This window comes from Lipophrys pholis (assembly GCF_963383615.2).
Source record: "Lipophrys pholis genome assembly, chromosome: 12".
NCBI lineage: Eukaryota > Metazoa > Chordata > Actinopteri > Blenniiformes > Blenniidae > Lipophrys > Lipophrys pholis.
Genome location: NC_137641.1, coordinates 29,199,232 through 29,218,767, shown reverse-complemented (window position 1 = coordinate 29,218,767; position 19,536 = coordinate 29,199,232). Strand labels below are relative to the sequence as shown.

Below are 19,536 nucleotides of genomic sequence, written 5' to 3'. Positions count from 1 at the left end.
GTTCTGTGAAATTGGTGAAAAATGTGAGAACATGTGCTAAAACAACATATGAACTTTTACAGTGTATTTTTTGAGCCTTTCTCTCATAGTGTGTAGTAGCAGCATATTGCCACTAGGGGACAACATTTGAAATAAACTGGACGTATAAAAAAACAATCAACCAATTGTTTTTTATTTATGGAAAAATAATCAAGACACATACATTTCTGCTTCATTATTTATGAATGTGAATATCTAATTGAGAAAAATAATGGAAGTAAATTCATTCAATGCTGAAGATATTTCAACAACTAAATAAATAAGCCAATGTTCCTCCCTGCAGTCCATCATTGGATGTGAATACATTTAAAAAACTGTATTTAAAAAGCAAATTCTGACTCTCATGTTCGTATACTGACAGCCACAGAGGTTAAAAACTGTATTAATTCTATAAGGATATATTTATATTTATATTTATTTATTTATTTAATTATTACACTCTATTCCAGAATTGGAACATGTTAAATAGATGATGTCCAAAGATGGAGCCTTGAAGAAACCTACAAGGGCCATAAGTAAATAATTATATACGAATTAAATGAATTAGGAGGAAAAAAACACAAATTTCCAAGTGTGGACTTAATTGATGTTAATTTTGGTTGTTTATTTACATTCGATCGACTGACCCTGTTGAGTGGTGACGGTGTGGTGGCAGTACACCTTCCAGACCAGCAGGGGGTAGTGCCAAAAGAAGGACGCTTGAAATGTTCCGCACCGCCTGAAGAAGAAGCGGAGGCGGAAGGAGAACCAGGAAGACGGAGAAGAAGAAGAAAAGAAAGTCGGCACCACAATGGCTGGAAGCAGGAGACTAGGCAAGGTAAAGAAAACCTCTAAATTGCCCTTTTAATTCACTTTCAGCGGCTTTAAACTACTTGATTCGGTTCGTTGGGAATAGCTACGGGGCCGCGAAGCGGTGAAAACCACCCGCGTGTTGTGGTTAAGTAAGAGGGAAACGACAATCCGATCGACGGGGCATCGACGGGGAAGTAGTTGGCGAGTTTGAGCCGCCGGCGGGCCGTGATTCAGCAATTCCACCGGGTCCGACAGAAGCCCCGCCCGGTCCCGCGACACGGACGGGTCCAAAGGCACTGGGGCAAGCTGCCTTGGTCCCGGCGGTGACCCGGGGCGGGGCCCCGGAGCCGCGGCTCGTCTCCGGAGCCGCGACGGCGTCCGTGAAAAAAAGAAAAAGATGGAGACTTTTAGGGCTGTGGCGTGACGTCACTCCTCGGTTTGACGAGATGACGTCACTGAAACGAAACTTATCGGCGATGATTAATTCCATGACGATGGTTTGGTTTGTCACACTATTGGAGAGTAACCTGTATACTGTATATCAGTATGTTTACAAAAACTATCTTAAATGAAATTTTTTCAATTTAATAATAATTTTTTTTAAACAAACATATCACTATTGTGATATAATCACACACAATGTACTTATTGGACCGTGATAAATTCTGTTGCCATTCACTCTGAATTCAGAATGACACCATTTTACAAAAGTAATTACGGTGAATAGTAATGAATTCATATTAAATGTGATTGATAGGGCTGCGTGACATTGAGTAAATATGTTGTTTATTGTGATGTGATTTATGGTAAAGCTGTAGTGATTTCATAGCTAGTTTCCGAGTCAGAAGGTAAAATCAAGTTTATTTCTATGACACCATTCAGACTCAAGGCAAGTCAGTGTGGTACAAGGAAATATATTAAAACAAAGCACGAAAAGGCATAAAATGGTGGATAAAGAAAAGCTTTATGATGGAGGGAATAAAATAATTGAACTACGTTCTTTATTGAAAAGCCTGAGCAGGTAATAGTATTAGGTCTTGATTTAAAAGGAGTCCTCAGGTAGTTTGTTACACAGGTGAGTTGCGGAGGAACTAAAAGCTGCTTCATGTTGTTTCTTCCTACTCTGGAAACACGCTGGCCCCATTTACGCGGAAACAACAAACACAGAAAACTATGGATGCCACCATTGTTGCTATTGTCCGTCTCCTGAGTATGTGCAGGATACCTGCTTACTACATCCGTGGTAGCTTCGATTCAGACTCGTTGCATTTTTCTCCATTTCCACGAAGACGGAGTGTTTTGGAAGGTTTTCGGTTTTCTTTCTGCAAGTACCAGACTCGTATTTTATCTCAGGAAAAAGACCTTATACAATAAATGATTTTTTGTTTCGCCACAATATAATTTTTTAATTTAACTTATAACAGCGAAAATACAGCTTCTTGGATATATTTTGTTACTCGATCACATTGAAAATTAGTTGCTGTACAAATAAAGAAATGAACTGAATACAAAACTGCACACATGCACTTACACATTTTGTATTTTATTCTATTTATCGATGTATGCACAGGAAGAAAAAACACACAAAAGAATTCAGAACAAAGTACTTCTCCCAAGTTTCTTTGTATGAACAAAAGCATACATATGACATATATTGTGTTTTTCAAAAAATTAGGTCAGAATTGGGTTTTTAATAGTTTTACCAATATAATGACGTACCTGTCTATTATTAGATTAAACTATGGGACTAAATTCTTGTGCATCGTGACTCCCTGCCTGAATATATTGTGCAGCCAGAACAGAAAGATTGAAGAAAAGTCTCTCTATACTTTCATTTTCACTCTCTTTTCCTCTGTGTTGGGGGATCTCCATTTCTCTGAAAAGAAAGCCAGTTGGCGTCACTTCCTGAATGTTTCTCGTCGACAAGCCAGTTTTACAGTGCGGTGAGATAAACACCGGGGAAGCAGAAGTGACGGTGCAGGTTTTACACCGAGGTTAGAGGACATGTAGCCTGCACTTCGAAACAAGTTCAAATGGGAATCATTAAAGGTTGGTTGTAGTGAGACGATGATGCCTGGCAGGGCTGTACCGTCTATTTCAGATTCATCAACACTTTGCCTTATCAGGTGGAGCCGGACTGATCTAGATTGTGTTGAAAATTGATTGTATTTCACTTACATATTTTATTTCCTTACATCAAACCTGCTTGGAAGCACAAAAAAACTAAGAAAAATTGACCACAATCATCTGTGAAGTTACTTGCATAACAAAGTTCAGACCTTTTTACTGTAGAGTGTTTATCTACTGTCGATTTTAAATATATTAGCCAACACTTGGAGGCTCCTCTGTCACTGTGCAGTTCTTTCCTCTCATTTATTTATATATATATATATATATATATATATATATAAAATTTAAGAAAGGGAAAATGTTTTCCTTTTTTTTTTTTTTTGTCAATTCGATCGAAAACCTGCAAAGACCAGAAAAAGCCATTAATTATCGGCTTTTAATAAAGGAGCAGGTATACAACCAACAATGGTCAAGGACATTCTTTGACATTTTCAAACAGGCAACAGAACCAAATATTCAGTTCTTTCGGTTTCAAATGAGACTTTGTAAAGGCCAACATAAGTAAAGATAATCTGCCAGGTTGAACCAAGAACAAACGACAACCACCACAAGATTTAAGACTCAAAGCCATTAACAGGCTGAATCGTTATCTCCCGTTGACGCGGCTTCTATTTGGAGAATGTAAAGACCAACGAGTCTGTGAGCAAGAAAAGGCCAACTGGAGTCAAGATAGACACCTGCCGGTTTTAACTGAGTACAAAGGAAGTCCATTAAGTTTTAAGGTCATTACTGGCTAGTGAAAGATTGTACTAACTGGAAAAGGCCAAAATTACATCAAGTAGTTTGGCATCGGGGTTTGCAAAGACCAACAACAGTGAAGATGGTTTCATCCAGCGGTTTCAATTCAGACGTTTATAGCCAAGAAAGTAAGTTCCTGGTGGAAAGTGACGGTGCCTAAGCACGCCTCAAGACGATTCTCTTTGCCCAGTTCTGGTTCTGGATGGGTCATCTGGCCAGACCCTCATGTATAAGTACTTGTTTTTTGTTACTGAGATGAGTTTGGTTGCAGGAGCTGGAAGACTTCCAGAAAGGGGGAATGAAGCAGTTCCGCAACATTCAAGTGGACGAATCAAATATTTTTTCCTGGCAAGGACTCATCGTTCCTGTAAGTACCGGACAGTCGGGACTCGGCCGTCAAAGTTCGCGTTTTCTTCCCTGTTAAAAGCTCGTCTCCCCTCAGGACTCCCCTCCGTACGATAAAGGAGCCTTTCGGATCGAGATCATCTTCCCGGCTGAGTATCCCTTCAAGCCCCCCAAGATCACGTTCAAGACAAAGATTTACCACCCCAACATCGACGAGAAGGGGCAGGTGTGCCTGCCTGTCATCAGCGTGGACAACTGGAAGCCCGCCACGAAAACCAACTATGGTGAGGAGACAATCTAATTAAGATATGCATGAATTGATCAAAAACAATGGAAAACAGAGTACTGACCTACAAATTTAACTTGATTCTCCTCATTAGTTGTATTTTGTATTTTTAAAGTCGCCTGCTTAGTTGGTTAGCAAATGTTAGCTTTGCTAGCTGACACAGCAAAAAGAAGTAAATAACGGCCCGTTTAATCGACAACACTTTCAAGTGAAAACGCAAAAGTTTCGTTGTGTTTGTCTTCTAGACGTGTGCTAGTAGATGGTGAATACCAACAATGGCGGCCTTATAAGTGTCATGACTCCCAGTCCATATTTTCCTGGTACTTGGTACTTTTATTTTGACAGTCACCGTAAAAACAATCCAACTTGGTAGTTTTATTTTGACAGTTACCGCAATAACAATCCAACTTGGTTGTCTGTCCACTAGAATGTCCATGTGCTGCCACTGTTAATATTTATTGTATTGTTCTCTGTGCACACTTGCATGGTCTAAATACAATAAACAACAGCACCCACTGGTGGCCTTATAGGAATACTACACCATTGTTGTGTAAACGCAAAACTTTCCTGAAACGAAAGCCCTATAAATGATGCATTTTAACTTGAAATATTGTCATGTAAACGGGAGTTTGAGCTGTGGGTTCTGCTTCTGTCCGTGCTGGTTTGTGACCTGTGCTGGTGTTTTCTGCCCCGCAGTCATCCAGTGCCTAGTGGCCCTGGTGAACCTGCCCCAGCCGGAGCACCCACTGCGCGCCGACCTGGCCGAGGAGTACACTAAAGACCGCGCCAAGTTTATGAAGAACGCCGAGGAGTTCACAAAGAAACACAGTGAAAAGCGACCCGTAGACTGACGACGCCACGACACTGACCCCCCCCCACCACCACAACCCCACCCTGACCTGACCCCCCTCCCCCCGCTCTCTCACCCCCCCCCTCCCTAGAGTTCTACCTGCATTGTTTAGCACTCTCCAACCACTCCTTCTTAGAGGCTCGTGTTTCTGTTTGACTTTGCCTAAAAAAAAAAAAAAAAAGGAAAAAAATATATTAAAAAAAAATGAGTAAAAAGCAGGACTTTTTGGGTGAATATCCTCGAGGTGTCACCTTTCGCTTGTTTTTGACTTCTTTCTACTGATTTCTTTTTAGAAAAAAAAAAAGTAAACTCAGAAAAAAGGTCGGAGGAGGCATTAAAAAAAAAAGAGGAAAAGTGCTGTTCCGTTCAAATGTTCAATCATTGGCTCGCGCAGACCTGTTTACAGAGTTTTGTTTTAAAGCATCTGATGCTCTTGTTCTGGACCCCCACCCCCACCCGACCCCACCCCCCACCACCACCCCCGCCCCCGCCCCAGATACACTGTAGTCTGTGAAAGCACTTGTTGGCAGCACACAGCCGAGTCCGCGTGTAAACGTCGGCCGTGGACGGAAACGCAACAACGACCACTCGTCATTCAAAGCAGTTTTGTATTTTGAGAAGAAGAAGAAAAAAAAAAACTTGCTTATAATTAAAGTTATTCCACATCTTGTTGGCCTCCTGAGAAAGTGTGTGCCTCCTGTTTTGATCCGCCCAAGAGACCAAAATGATGGAAAGAAACGTGAAACAGCACAAAAGATGGAGCCAAACAACCGAAGTGGCTTAAAGAAAACATGAACCACAAAACATCACGTCGACCAAAATATACCATAAATGTGAAGTATAATATGTACAAATCACTAAAACCTGATAATCAAAATGACGCAAATCTCCAGAGAAAAAGAGGCGAATGGATTCAAAAAGTTGGAAAAACTGTTTACGATGTACAAATCACCACAAATAATTTAAAACTGGTGTTAAATTACCTGAAAGAGGTAGAAATACAATTTCTAATGGCTACAAATCACCTCAAGTGAAAGATCACTAAAAAAAACATACTGAAAATGACACGAATAGATGTAAAGTTTTCATAAAATCACAAACATTCTGGGGGAAAACAAATTGAAAAGAGCAAAAAACAATAGAAAAGTTGTTTGTAAAAAGTAAAAAGTCATCACCCAGCAGATGGTAAAAGCCGTACAAATAACAACCGGATGCAGAAATACAACAAGTGACCTTAAAGTAATGTAAAGTCACAAGAAGATAGAAAAACAAGGTTTTTTTTGGACACAATTAAGGAAGTGAGACATTAAAAGAACCATGAAACCAAAAACCAAAAACACTGACGAGCCCAAAAACCACCCGGCGGACGGTTGAATCCACCGAATAACCACAGAAATGCAAATTAGTCCTTAAGGACATTGAAGTTTGTACGGAGGACTCCTGATGTACCCACAAACACACGAAACCCAGAAACTGAGAATCCACAGATACAAAAGACCCAAAACGACAGTCTCACCCTCTGAACGGACTTGTTGGTTCGTCCAGACAGAAGAAATGAGACTGAGACAAAGATTAGTCGGAGGACGAAGGTTTCATTGTAGGTGGTTTTATTGACGTCAGGGTTACAGGTAACTTGAGGTAGACGTTTCCCCTGAACTGCAGATCAAGTCTACGATTATTCTACATCAAGGATTCTGTCCGGCGGGCCGGGGGCAGATGAGGGACAGAGACTCGGGAGGGTCTACAGGTCAGTGTCAAAGTCTCGGGTCTAAGAGTTTAAAGCTCGGTCAGGGAGTCTGAGGGCTTATAGGGTCAGAGTCTTTGAGTCTCTACGTCTGAAAGGGTCTACAGGTCAGAGATTCTGGAGTTTAGGGTTTTAAGTGGGTGAGACTCAGACTGTCCGAGGGTCTACAGGTCAGAGGCCCTTAGTCTCAAAGTCGTCAAGCTTAGAACAATCCAGCGGTTCAGAGACTTTGGGTATGGACAGGTTCCAAGGTTCAGAGTCTCAAAGGGTCTGATGGTTCAGAGTCTGGGCCTTTGAGCCTGACACCTTTGCAGGCCTGGAGAGACTCTGTCCACCATAAACTCCAAAGGTTCTGAGGATCAGTAGATCCAAGTCCCTAAGGGGGTCTAAGTGTCTCCAAGGCAACAGGTACCTGAACTCTGGAGATTCAAGGACTCGAGTAGCTTTGAATCTCTGAGGCTCTGGAGTTACAGAATTGCTGAAGCTTCAAGGATTTGAGTATCTGAGACTCCGTAGGTCTGAGTCTCTTCGTCCTACAAGAGTCTGAGTCTTTGAGTCTGTGTCTTGGTCGGCTCAGTGTGGGAGGAACACCAGCGCCGCCGTGTGGCCGTTCGGCTCTCACTTCTTGAACATAATGATTGGAGCCGGGACTTTGATATCCTGACCTCGCTCCAGCTTCTTCTCACACTCGATCAGGTAGTTCACTCCGTCCACCACCAGCTGCACCAGCTCCACCTGGTGGACAGACGCACACATGACCGCTTTGCTTCATGGTGATGGGATGAAAATTAAATACTGTAAAAACAGAAGTCCCTGAAACGTCTGATTAAAAAAAAATTTAAAAAATGTCATTAAATAATAACTTGGACAAATAAAACTGAAAAGTCCCAAAAAATGTCTGATTTATAACATTAAATTACAAATGTTAATAAAAAAAAGAAATACAAATTTGTTGAAGTGTGAAAAATCTGAATAAAAAAAAAAAATCCAATTGTCTCACAACTCTCAGCCCTCTGGTTAAAATATTTTTAGGAATTAAAAATAAAAGACAAAATATTTAATAAGTTAAAAACAATAAACTGGTAGAATTCGTCACCTCAGATTTGCCCAGACGGTCGAGGTTGGAAATGTCGAAGGTGTCTCCGGTGGCGGCCGTGTCCACGCCGCCGGTTCCTCTCTTCTGCAGCCGCAGGTTGTCCAGGATTTTGGAGAAACGAGTATCCTGCAGAGAGAAGTCGCTCGTTTCTGACTCGTTTTTTAACATCAGTAGAAATAAAAGTGTGTGTGTGTGTGTGTGTGTGTGTGTGTGTGTGTGTGTGTTACCTTGCTGAGCTTCGGCAGGCGGACGTGCACGCCAGCCCGCAGGCCGGTGCCCAGGTTGGACGGACAGGTGAGGATGTATCCCAGATTTTGATTCCACATGAACTCCCAGCCTCGCTCCTGGATCAGCTGCTCCACCTTGAAACACAACAAAAGCTCCGCCCATCACACCTCATCACCTCAATCACACACCCTGATGCCTCCGCCCATCACGACAAGAGTTTACAAACTATCAGTCAAACTGCTCAGAAACAAAACAAGTGGAAATTAAAAGTAGTTTAATATCAATCTAATGAAAAATCAGTCAGGAAAAAAACTTGGAACTGAATTGAAAACAGGAAAACAGTTTTAAAGCCAATCAGACAGCCGAATAAAAGCAGTTAAAAAAAAAAAAGCCTCCAAAAACAATTAAACCAGATCAGGAAACTTCACAAAAGGTCTTTCAAAAAGTCAAACTACAGAGAAACAAATGACAAATGTACTTAAAGTTCCAAAACTTAAACTGATGTGACAACAGCTGAGAAACCATCAGCTGTGAAACCATCAGCTGAGAAACCATCAGCTGTGAAACCATCAGCTGTGAAACCATCAGCTGTGAAACCATCAGCTGAGAAACCGTGTGAACAGAAAGAAAGTGGATTCAAATCTAAAGGAACTCCAAACCTGGAAACCAGAGGTTTTTAAAGAACCCTGGAAAAGTAAGTTCTCTGTGCGAGTACCTGCAGCAGTCCTCTGCAGAACCTCTCGAACACTCTCTTCATGTTGCCGCCCTTCTCCATGGAGATGACCCGGGTGTGGTCCTCCTCGTTGATCCAGATCAGGAAGGTCTTCTCATTGTTGTGCCTGCAGAGGAGCAGGAGGGGAATAAACACTATAGCAACCTCACAGTTTTAAAAAACACAAAACGGAGGGGCTGTTGCACGAGAACGGGGCGCTGAATTAGCCCCAAACTGCAAAAATAAAATACAATTGAAAAGAAACAAAATAATAAAGACTCAAAACAACCAAAAACAAAGTAAACAAGTAAATAAGAGGATGAGGGCCACTGGGAAAAAAACCTGAGTTCTGAGTTTTTTCTCAGAATTCTGACTTTAATCTTAGAATTCTGAGTTTAAAGTCAGAATTCTGTGAAAAAAATCAGAACTAAGGATTTTTTTTCCCACAGTGGCTTTAATCCTCTTCCCTAGAAAACGGTGAGACTCAAAACAAGAAAAATAGAATTAAAAAAGAATCAAAACAAGAAAAATTGACAATCAAAATGTAAAAATTACTGATAAACAAGAAAAAGACCAACAAACAGACTGAAAGCAGGAGGAACAACAATCTGAACTATAAAAAAAAATCTGAATAATAAAAAGACTCAAAACAAGAAATGGATCCAAACAACAAAAATAAAATAAACGACACACAGACCAACTGCAAACCCAAATCTCACAACGACAAAACAGAAGAATGAGTTTTCAAAAACAAACAAAGTCGGATAGAAACGACTGTGAAGACGAAGAATCAGAACATTGTACGTCCTCCGTCCTGCCGTCTCTGGATCGTCTCTGGATCGTCTCTGGATCGTCTCTGGGTCGTCTCATCAACACCCATTAATTAGTTCAATAAAAAACTCAGCGTCTTCCTGATGGAAACACACGGCGGCGACATGCAGAGCGTACCAGATTCCTCTGCCGTCCGGCCAATCCCTGGCCATGAAGGCACACGTCAACAGAGGAGACACGGGCTTGTCAAACAGGAAGTGGTCCTATAAGGGGGGGTTGGGGGGGGGGGGTCACACTAAGATCAGTACACAGGTTTTCTAAAAGGACAAAGGGCCTCCACTAGTGGTTGAGCCTCCACCAGGGGGCGCCACATTTCTAAACACCAGGCTGCATGCTAGTTTCAAAATGGTTCCACACTTAGGACTGGTCTGACAGCAGGTTTTAACATTTGTCAGGCTCTTTTTTTTTTAACCAACGTTTAGTCGCATGTTAGTTTTACGCGACTATTAAGCAGCTCTGCAGCTCTGCAGCTCTGCAGCTCTGCAGCTCCGGAGCCACGTGTTGCTCTTTGGCCCTTTTTCTCGTGGCTTCCTGAAGCTTTTAAACATTTTATCTTCTTTTTATTGTATTTATACACCAGAGTCATTTTCAACATGACTTTTATCTCTCGGATAAAAAAAAAAAAAGGCACAATAACTAAAATAGGGAACAAACGCTGAAACGATTGGAATTAAAGTAAAAAGAAAAAAAAGCTTAAAAATGGGAAAAATTGATTAATAAAATAATATTCAAAATTACTTTATTTAATTTTCATCTTGTAATATTTGGTATTAAACTTTCTTTCAGTTTATTTTTGTGGCGAAATGCTGAATGAAGTATTTCTATTCTATTCTATTGTACAGTGTCACAATTGTCTGAAAAATGTTGGACAAGAAGGATGAAATGTTTCAAAAACAACTGAAACTGTTTATCAACTTCATAAATGCAAAGATAGGACAAAGGTTATGTACGTCTCTTTCAAAACTATTAAAAAGACAATATTTTTTGGGGGGCTACTTCACGCTACTTTTGTATGGACGGACCTACGATCAGGATGAGGGAAGCCTTTACTTTGAAAAGCTTTTTCTACAACAGACTGAAGGGACTCAGTGAGGCTGCTACAGATTGTTCTAGAAAGATGGGAATGAAGCGTATTAAGGCTTCCAGCCGCTGGACGCTGGACGCTGCAGTCCTTACCAGATGCCCCGGGCATCGGGCCAGTCCCGGGCCATGAAGGCCGAGGTGAGTAACGGAGACACGGGCTTGTCGAAGAGGAAGTGATCCTGAACGCAGCGTGGAACGTCAACACATGGAAGTTCAGTGGTGAGAAGTTTAAAACTACAGAGCTTGAAATCCAAACCATCAGTTATTACATCTTAAGTCATTACAACTTGATTCAGTCCAATGATAGTTTGTAGTTTATCTTAGTAGTATTTTCTCCAAAATGTCAAATTCTTGTCATATTTGCTTTAAATCACTTCGAATTCTAACAAATAAAAGACCCCCACCCCAAAAGAAAGAGGTTTGTTTATATGTCAAATGTGTTTATTAATACAATCTATAATAATAATAATAATAATAATAATAAAACATGTATTGATAAAGACCAGGACGGACAGATTAATGTGATATTTCTATATTAAACTTTTTCATAAGGATTCGTGGTAATACTAGGTAATTAACAAGCTGATTTAAACTTCATGGGAAAAAAAACGTTTAAAAAGTTTATTAGTTCAAATATCGTATCCCAGATTTCATCCAAGATTTCATCCAAGATTTTTAAGACTTAAATATCTTGATAAGTCAAACAATCCTGAAATGATCTTGTTATAGTTTTATTTTAGGAGAAAAAAGGTATATTTTTTACGTTTCATACATATTTCAAGGTGACGTGTTCTTTATAATAGAAAATCTTCATTTTTATCATTTGTGGTTTATTCTAAAGACAAAAGGCTTGAAAAGTCTGTTAAAAAAATATTACATTTTAAGATCTTAATATTCTAAATCATGTCTTATTTCAAGAAATCTTACCAAGACACTCCTCACTTGTTCTATTTTTTTTTTAAACGGTGTTGTTTCTTTTAAACCCTCTTACAGTCGTCACGTTTCCTTCTTAAAACATTTATGTTGGTTTTGGACCTCAATTCAAACTTTCCTCAAAATCTGGAGTTTTTTTGTTTTTTTGTTTTTTATTGTTTGTTCAGCCCAGAATCGCCCACAAGGGGGCGCACCTTCAAAACGGGAGATTTTGATTCTGCTCTTGTGACGTCGTCAACACAGGAGGCTAATATCGTAAAACCCACCTCTGTTAAATTTAGCAGTTAGCTGCTAAAAGTTATCCAGTAACCGCTAACCACTAGCGGCTAACAACTAGCGCTTAGCGGCTAACGGGACTAGCATAAATATACAATCCTGTATTTCATTTTAAATCTGTGAGGTGCGTTGCTCTGCGGCGTATATAGATTATATGTATTATAGAACGTTTTTTATTTTAGCCGCTAGCCGTTAGCAGTGAATTAAAAAAAATTTTTAAGAAAATTTAAGTGAAACTGGACACGTCAGAATAATTCAGGCTAAAAATCAGGAAGAAAGAAGAACAAAAATGGAAACTGTACCAACGCGTTTAAGTTGGATTTTAAAAGCTCGCAGATAAAATCTCTTTTAAAAAGCCCGTTTAGACGTAAACTCCCGGTGGTCAGTGACTCACGTCGATGAGCTGCTGCTGCTCCTTCTCCGTCATGTCTCCCAGGCTGTAGTAGCGTCCGGCCAGGTCGCCCTTCAGGCCGGCCAGGGCCATCACCGACACGCGCTCCACCTCGCGGCGCTCCGCCCGCGAGCAGGCTGGCGGCAGGCTCAGGCCTCGGATGCTGCGGCCGGTGCGGACGCGCGAGGACAGGACGTAGTTCTCGTCGAACATCCCGTGGGTCAACTGGAGGCGGAGGAGGAGGAGGAGGAACGGATGTTGTTAAATGGCCGGTATAAAGAAGGTGGAGGAAGCAAAGCGTGCAGGTGTGGCGCCACCTTGGAGGCGTCCAGGTCGGTGGGGTGCTTCATGGTCTTGGCGTCGTAGCCGTTGTGTCGGTCCTTGATGATGGGGTCAAACAGTTCAGCAAACACCTGCAGGGGAGAAAGTTCAACTGAGGAATTCCTTTGAGAAATCTTGTTTTTTATTGGCTTCAGTTTGAGATTACAGAGATTACTAATAATCCAATGGATTATTAGTTAAAAACGCCAGATTTAAAACTCCCACATCTCGTCCAGCACAAAACTGTCCAAGTGATATATGGAGCAAGCAGAGGTGCACTTCTAAAAGGTTTTGAGTGACAGAAGGGGAATGTATTTAATAATTTAAGAGAAAAACTACATTGCAAGGTAGAATAACAGAGTATAACAACAGCAGGAGTTAAATTATGGAACTGATGAAATCAAACAAAGCACCAATATTAATCAGATTAAAAAGCTTTTTAAATCATATATCATTAGTAAGAATAAGAAAGAGCAACAGTTTTACCGAGGACAGCAATAATATATAATATGTATATAATGGTATAAAATATATTAATACTTAATAAGAGGTATATATTGTGATCGAGCATATTATAATACTATATTATATATTTAAAATGTAATTGATGAAAGTTAAATAGTATATTATAAATATTATGTACATTCATGTGTATGTATGTATACGTGTATATATGTGTGTACATATGTATATGTATATTGTTTTTTGTGAAAAAGCTTTTGCTTCTCCACCCTTTCAGCTGATTAGTTAGACAATTGACACGTTTCTTGACGTGTTTCTAAGATTTCATTTCCTGCTCCATCAGTTGCTGTTCCAGAACTTTTAGCCGATCATTATCCTTCCTTCCTTTTCTTCATCGAGTTTCTCTGCTTTTCATTTCTATTCTTTGATGCACATTTATCGTTTGTTTTCTTTCATATCTGCTTGTGGGAATTCTTCTTTTCAGAGACTTTTTTTTCTTTCCTGTGGTTCTGCAGCAGCTTTCTGTTGTCATTCAGTGACATCTAGTGGTCACAGATGGTATGTACGGTATATTTTGATATGTAAGTTTAATAAAAATAAATAAAAGTGGACTTATATATATATAAAAAAACAAACAAACGATAATAAATGCGATGAAATGCGTGTGGTCTTAAAGGCGTGTTCACCTCGTAGCTCTCCTCGTCTCCGGCCACGCAGCCCACCGTCTTGATGAACGGGTGTCCCGGGTTGTCCACGCCGGTCTGGATGCACTGGTCCAGGGTCCAGTTGTTCGGGGTCACCTTGTCCCTCAGTTTGGCGTAAATGGCCGGAGTCAGAGCCGCGGCCATGCAGTTGTTGTGTTTCCTCAAGTCGGGGAAGTCCGAGCTTCGGCGGCAAAGAAGCAAAGATTCAAAGATTTGGAGGGAAGATAAAGTGTCAAAGGTACTTAGGTACTAATATCTCTAATGTTTATATGAGTTTTTAACTTCTGTGTTTTTAGAAGCTTTAATGGGTGCAGCTTCAGGGAATGATGAGAAAACGTGTCATTTAAAAAAATATGAGCAATGAAGATGAAGTCAAAATGGGAAAAATAATAAAAACAAAATTTGAATTTTGAGATTCAAAAGTAAAAAAGGTGGAAAAAGATCATGTAAAAAGACATTCATTAACTTAATTTAAGTTATTTGACTTTTTTTTGGCATTCAGCAGGTAATTCAGTTGTAATTTAAAAAAATTTATAATATTAAGCAAAAATTCAAAGTTTGCCGCTGTTAAACCAAATAACCTGGGAGAATAATGTTAAAAAAAAACAAGTTAAAACTAATCAAAATATATATAATTAATGAAAAGTTTTAAAATGTAGGCAGATAAAACCAAATAAGGAAGCAGGAGGACACTGAAATAGGAGCCTGACAATTAAATCAAAATGAATAAATACTGGAAAGTTGAAAGAAAACGGCACAAATAAGAGCAGAAAAATGGAAAATTAAAGCTAAATGTTCATAATAAATATTAAAGTTTGGTTTGGAAAACTGAAAGACGCTAAAAGAAGTTGAGGAGGAAAGTAAATAAAGTCAAAATGGGAATAATTTAAACAAAATGACACAAAGAATGTGAAAGAATCCTGGAATATGAAGTCCTCTGTGTTTGAAAATACAAATAGAAGATAACTGAGCCCAAATAGTAGTGTGACTAAAAGTCATCAAACAGATTTAAATATTTATCATTTTCTCCTCAAAGTGTTGATACTTTCCAACTTCTGAGCAAATTTGATCTCAGTTTTTATTGTTTTCTTAGAAAAGCTCATTTTGAAGCAGATATTTGCTTTGATTCATTGAGTTTCACTCAATCCGTCTTTCTAATCACACTTTTATTCAGCTGGAGGGAAATTAAGTCTCCAAAGTAACGAGAAACCGTGAAAGAGTGAGAGTGAGAGTGAGTCAAAGGTCGCCCACATGAAACCGGAGAGCGTCGCTGATCCGGTGGATCCTCGCTGGCCTCAAACGTCCTCACACACACCGATCACGAGTTCCTTCCACCTCTAACACGTCTGCGTCTGTGACGTCCGGGTGAATTATTCCACAGCGCAAATACTCGGGAGATCTGAGACGAGCCGGGACGACGTTCACGAGTGAAACTCAGATGTCAGAATTTGTCATTTCACAGTTTTATGGCCTAAAGCTTCCGAACGTAACATGTAGGTAATACCACGTACCTCCACTGGGGGCAGTGGTGAGCTTTTCATGAGGCAGTTAAAAAAAACGTTTTTATTCAGACTGTTCTTGGGTTGGCCTGCAGCGGCTCAATTTGACTTATTTGTTTTTGTATAAGTGTGTATGTTTGTATTGCTCTGTATTTTTAACACCGACCTTATTTCTGTTCTTATCGATATAAAGCACATTGCAAACTCCAGCCGGGAAAGGTGCTATACAAATCTTTACTTACTTCTGTTTTTATGTTTAAGTTCGATTTCGTCTATGTTGACTGTATATTTATTGCTATAACATGTAATACAGAACTGGCTCACTGTACCACCCTGTGGCCTGGAGTGGTAATACAGCTGGTTGATTTGTTTGATAACTTCTGTTAAATATATCGCGAACACCATCTCCAGATAAGTAATGTTTTTCACAAAATATACAGATCCTATACAGTTTTTCCATCTTTACTTTGTCGAAGGATAATTTGTTCATGCTTTATTTAGTTTTTAATTTCCACGTATGCAGATGATGATGTCATATATGGTGGGAAATATTCACTTTGCTGTTAAATTCTAACGAACGCTGAATCCTTCATTGTTCTTTCATCTACTCACACACGGGTAGAATAAAGTATTCACTACGAGCGTCTTCCCGTCTCACCTGGGCGGGTACAGCTTCTTCTTGGCCTCGGCGGCCAGGGAGCCGCCGTCGCTCAGCAGGAAGCCGGTTGCCATGGTTCCCGCGCCGAGGCTGGCCAGCAGCACGGCCGTGTTCCGGCCCGAGATCATACGCGTGAAAGATCCTGCCATGTCTCCGCTCGCTGGGTCGCTCCTCAAATGTCTCAGTCGAAAGAACAATATAGGTATACAGCTGGGGAGGAACGTTTAGCAGAGCGGTTAGTCCAGAACTCCAGACGACGAGCTTCGACTGAAACTCGCCGAATGTTTGAACGAAAGTCACGAGTTGGTTCGGTTTAACGTGTTCACACAGATCTTTTTCACCGACACAGTATCGGACATTTTTAAGATTTAAATTATTCAAGAAAACCTTCCAACCTATAATGAAAAGCCGTTTGGCTGAATTAAGCTTTTGTGTGTGACTGTTGTGGTTCTGACCCATTTTCTGTTTGATGAAATGTTCCGTAGTTCTGGATATCGACATTCTGCAAAGTTTTTGGTTTGGTGTTTTTTGGCATTTGGACATCTTTTCTTTCTAACAATTTCATGTATTTTTCCACTTTTGTCTCACGTTTTTATGATATTTCTGCTGGTTTTTTTGTTATTTGGTCACTTTTGCGTGTCTTTTATGTTTTTTTTTACTTTTTTGCATTTTTGTTTAAAACTTGAAAAAACTAAATTTGCCAATTTTGCTCTTGTGATTTGTTTCAGTACTTTGTTTTGTCATTTTGTGCCTTTTCAGTCCCTTCTGTTGTTTCCCTTGTTATTCTGCATGCTTCGTTTGGGTTGCTTTAATTATTTTGAATGTACTTTTACCCTTAAACGTAGTTTCTTTGTCTCTCTTTGTATTGCCTGAATGATAAACTATCACATTATTGACCGTTTCTGTACTTTAGCTGAGCTCTTGTTGAATTGATAAAAAAGCACATTCAGAGCAGTGAACATTTGTGTATCATCGGCATACGTCTACAACTCTCATGTTAAAATTACCAGCGTGAACACAAAGAAAACCGGATAAAATTGCATATTTATTTTTCTTTTTTTCACCTGAATTGATTCACATGGAAGTAACAACACCACGAGTGTGAACAGAGCCCTGATGTGAAAGTGATTTTAACTTTTGAACTCCATGTTTTTGCTGTTAGAACAGGAATCTTCAACCTTTATGTCTATAAAGCCATTTATGTGACTTTCCACCAAATCAAGTGCAACATTTTAAAGTTTAAAACACGTTCAACCTTTAAAATGAGGCGAAAGCAGCTTAGAAAGTTTTATATATAGCTTTAATGAACAGACTGAGTACTCTTCAGAATATGTTCATCTGATTTATTTGGACTTCTTGTTGCACTTTGCAGACAATTTTGATATTTTAACTGTTTTAACCGTTTTGACTCTTTATAGCAGTTTTTCTCTTTATAAATGTTTAATTTTGAGAAATTAGTCATTTAGTCGTAGTTTGTTCTTTTAAAAAGTCTTTAGTTTTTTTTTCTCCAACATCTGAGGTGCATTGAAGGAACCAGTAAAACCAGAGTGGGTCAGCTGCTTTAACGATACGGTAACAAGCTTAAGGCTGGGGGGGGGGTCTTAGCTAAGATGCTCTTAGCCTCTTAGCATTATCACCGTTTCCCACCAACAGACGACCACTAATACCCCCGGACGACCTCTAATACCCCGGTAACGGACATTTACCCCCAACCACACTGTGTCTTCACAGCTTCCTAATATAGTGAGGTGGTCTTTCTGATCCAGGTTCGGGGGGGGGGCATGGTGCTGGTCGCTGCACTGTTTGGGTCAGTGGGGGATTTTATTTATAGATGAAACGGAGGAGGAGGAGGAGGAGGAGGGGGAGGGGGAGGGGGAGGGGGGCGGCCATGGTGCCAAAGATCTGGTGCCAGGAGTCCAGTCTGGTCTGGCTTAGAGTCAGAGTCACATAGTGGTCATAAGACCCCCCCCCCCCCCACACACACGCAAACCAGGGGCGAAAGACAGGTAAAGGGCAAATCAATCAAAGGACTCATATCGTGTGATCTCAGTCCGGCCAGCGGGGGGGGAGGGGGGGGGGATTACACCAGAACCTCTCCATGCCAGCCTAATGACCTTTGACCTCTGGGGGATGAAGAGCAGCTTCGTCCTCTGCAGAGTTTCTGCAGCTCAACACGACGAAAATAAGACGAGTCGTGATGCGTCCGGAAAGAAACCCCTCGCCACCCATACCTCGCCAGCCCCCCCTTGCCAGCCCCCCCTCCCAAATCCACAGATTCAACTTTTTACTCTTTCTTTTCTTTTTAAGGTAAAACCTGTCAGATTAGCGTCGGAGGACGATAAACGAGCAGTAAACCAACAAAGGAGAATCTTTCTCAGCAAAGTGACTCTGGAATCGGAGGAGGAAGGGAGAAGGTAGAGGGTAGAAGGTAGAGGGTAGAAGGCAGGAGGTAGAAGGTAAAGGTTAGTCGGTAGAGGGTAGAAGGTAGAGGGTAGAAGGCAGGAGGTAGAAGGTAAAGGTTAGTCGGTAGGAGGGTAGAAGGTAGAGGGTAGAAGGTAGAGAGTAGAAGTTAGAAGGTAGAAGGTAGAGGGTAGAAGGTAGAAGTTAGAGGGTAGGAGGTAGAAGGTAGAGGGTAGAAGGTAGAAGTTAGAGGGTAGGAGGTAGAGGGTAGAAGTTAGAAGGTAGAGGGTAGAAGGTAGGAGGTAGAAGGTAGAGGGTGGAGGCAGGAGGTATCTTACCTGTGGAGAAGCTGCCGTCTTTTCTCTGAAGATCTCCGCTTAAAGAGCTTTTCACTCCCCTCCGTCAGGGGGAGGAGGGGTTGGTGGGGGGCGGGGCGGGGGGCGGGGCTCCACCTCCTCGTGTGGGATTAATAAACCCGGAGACCAATCGTCGGTTGGCAGACGCGTCGAAACGAGCCAATGGGAGGCGCCGAGCGAGTGACCATGACCGGTGAGGGTCCGGTATCAGGGTCCGGTTGACCTTGATATTTTAATTCGATCCTCGTCCCAGTACACACACACACACACACACACACACACACACACACACACACACACACACACACACACACACACACACACACACACACACACACACACACACACACACACACACACACACACACACACACACACAAAAACTACTTTTGACTTTTCTACTCATCAAATCGTCTCAGTAAAAGATTCCCATCGTTACAAAAATAAATAAAAAATTTTAAGAACGAGTTAAAATCATCATTAAGTTTTAACAGAGTTTTATCTCTTTATCACAAAGCTGAATATATTTTAAAAGTATTTCCTCCCTAGATTTTCTGCTTCGTCATGTTAGCATCATGCTACATCTAGCAGATGTTTCTCTAATAATATTTGTTTGTAAATTTCAGATTGTTTTCAGATTAAAATTCAAAATGTCTTTTTTT

At 40.6% G+C, this 19,536-nt stretch overlaps 2 protein-coding genes across 3 annotated transcripts; one reads left to right on the top strand and one right to left on the bottom strand.

Annotated features, from left to right (window-relative positions):
• The first annotated feature begins 768 nt into the window (after positions 1–768).
• On the top strand, positions 769–5,395 carry LOC308117608 (ubiquitin-conjugating enzyme E2 L3-like). The gene is made up of 4 exons (XM_080476585.1): positions 769–856; positions 3,971–4,066; positions 4,142–4,328; positions 5,027–5,395. Exons 1-4 carry the CDS (start codon positions 830–832, stop codon positions 5,179–5,181), a joined length of 465 nt encoding a protein of 154 aa, XP_080332711.1. The 5' UTR covers positions 769–829; the 3' UTR covers positions 5,182–5,395.
• A 374-nt stretch (positions 5,396–5,769) lies between these two features.
• ckmt2a (creatine kinase, mitochondrial 2a (sarcomeric)) lies at positions 5,770–19,178 on the bottom strand. 2 transcript variants are annotated; one of them, XM_080476583.1, is made up of 10 exons: positions 18,857–19,178; positions 16,119–16,328; positions 13,944–14,142; positions 12,792–12,887; positions 12,478–12,699; positions 9,909–9,994; positions 8,964–9,087; positions 8,248–8,382; positions 8,021–8,146; positions 5,770–7,659 (listed from the first exon to the last, which is right to left on the bottom strand). In XM_080476583.1, exons 2-10 carry the CDS (start codon positions 16,265–16,267, stop codon positions 7,543–7,545), a joined length of 1,254 nt encoding a protein of 417 aa, XP_080332709.1. In that variant the 5' UTR covers positions 16,268–16,328; positions 18,857–19,178; the 3' UTR covers positions 5,770–7,542. The 2 variants fall into 2 exon arrangements, with proteins under 2 accessions (XP_080332709.1, XP_080332710.1); XM_080476584.1 differs by lacking the exon at positions 9,909–9,994 and adding an exon at positions 10,968–11,053 and having other exon boundaries at positions 6,110–7,659.
• Positions 19,179–19,536: the final 358 nt, after the last annotated feature.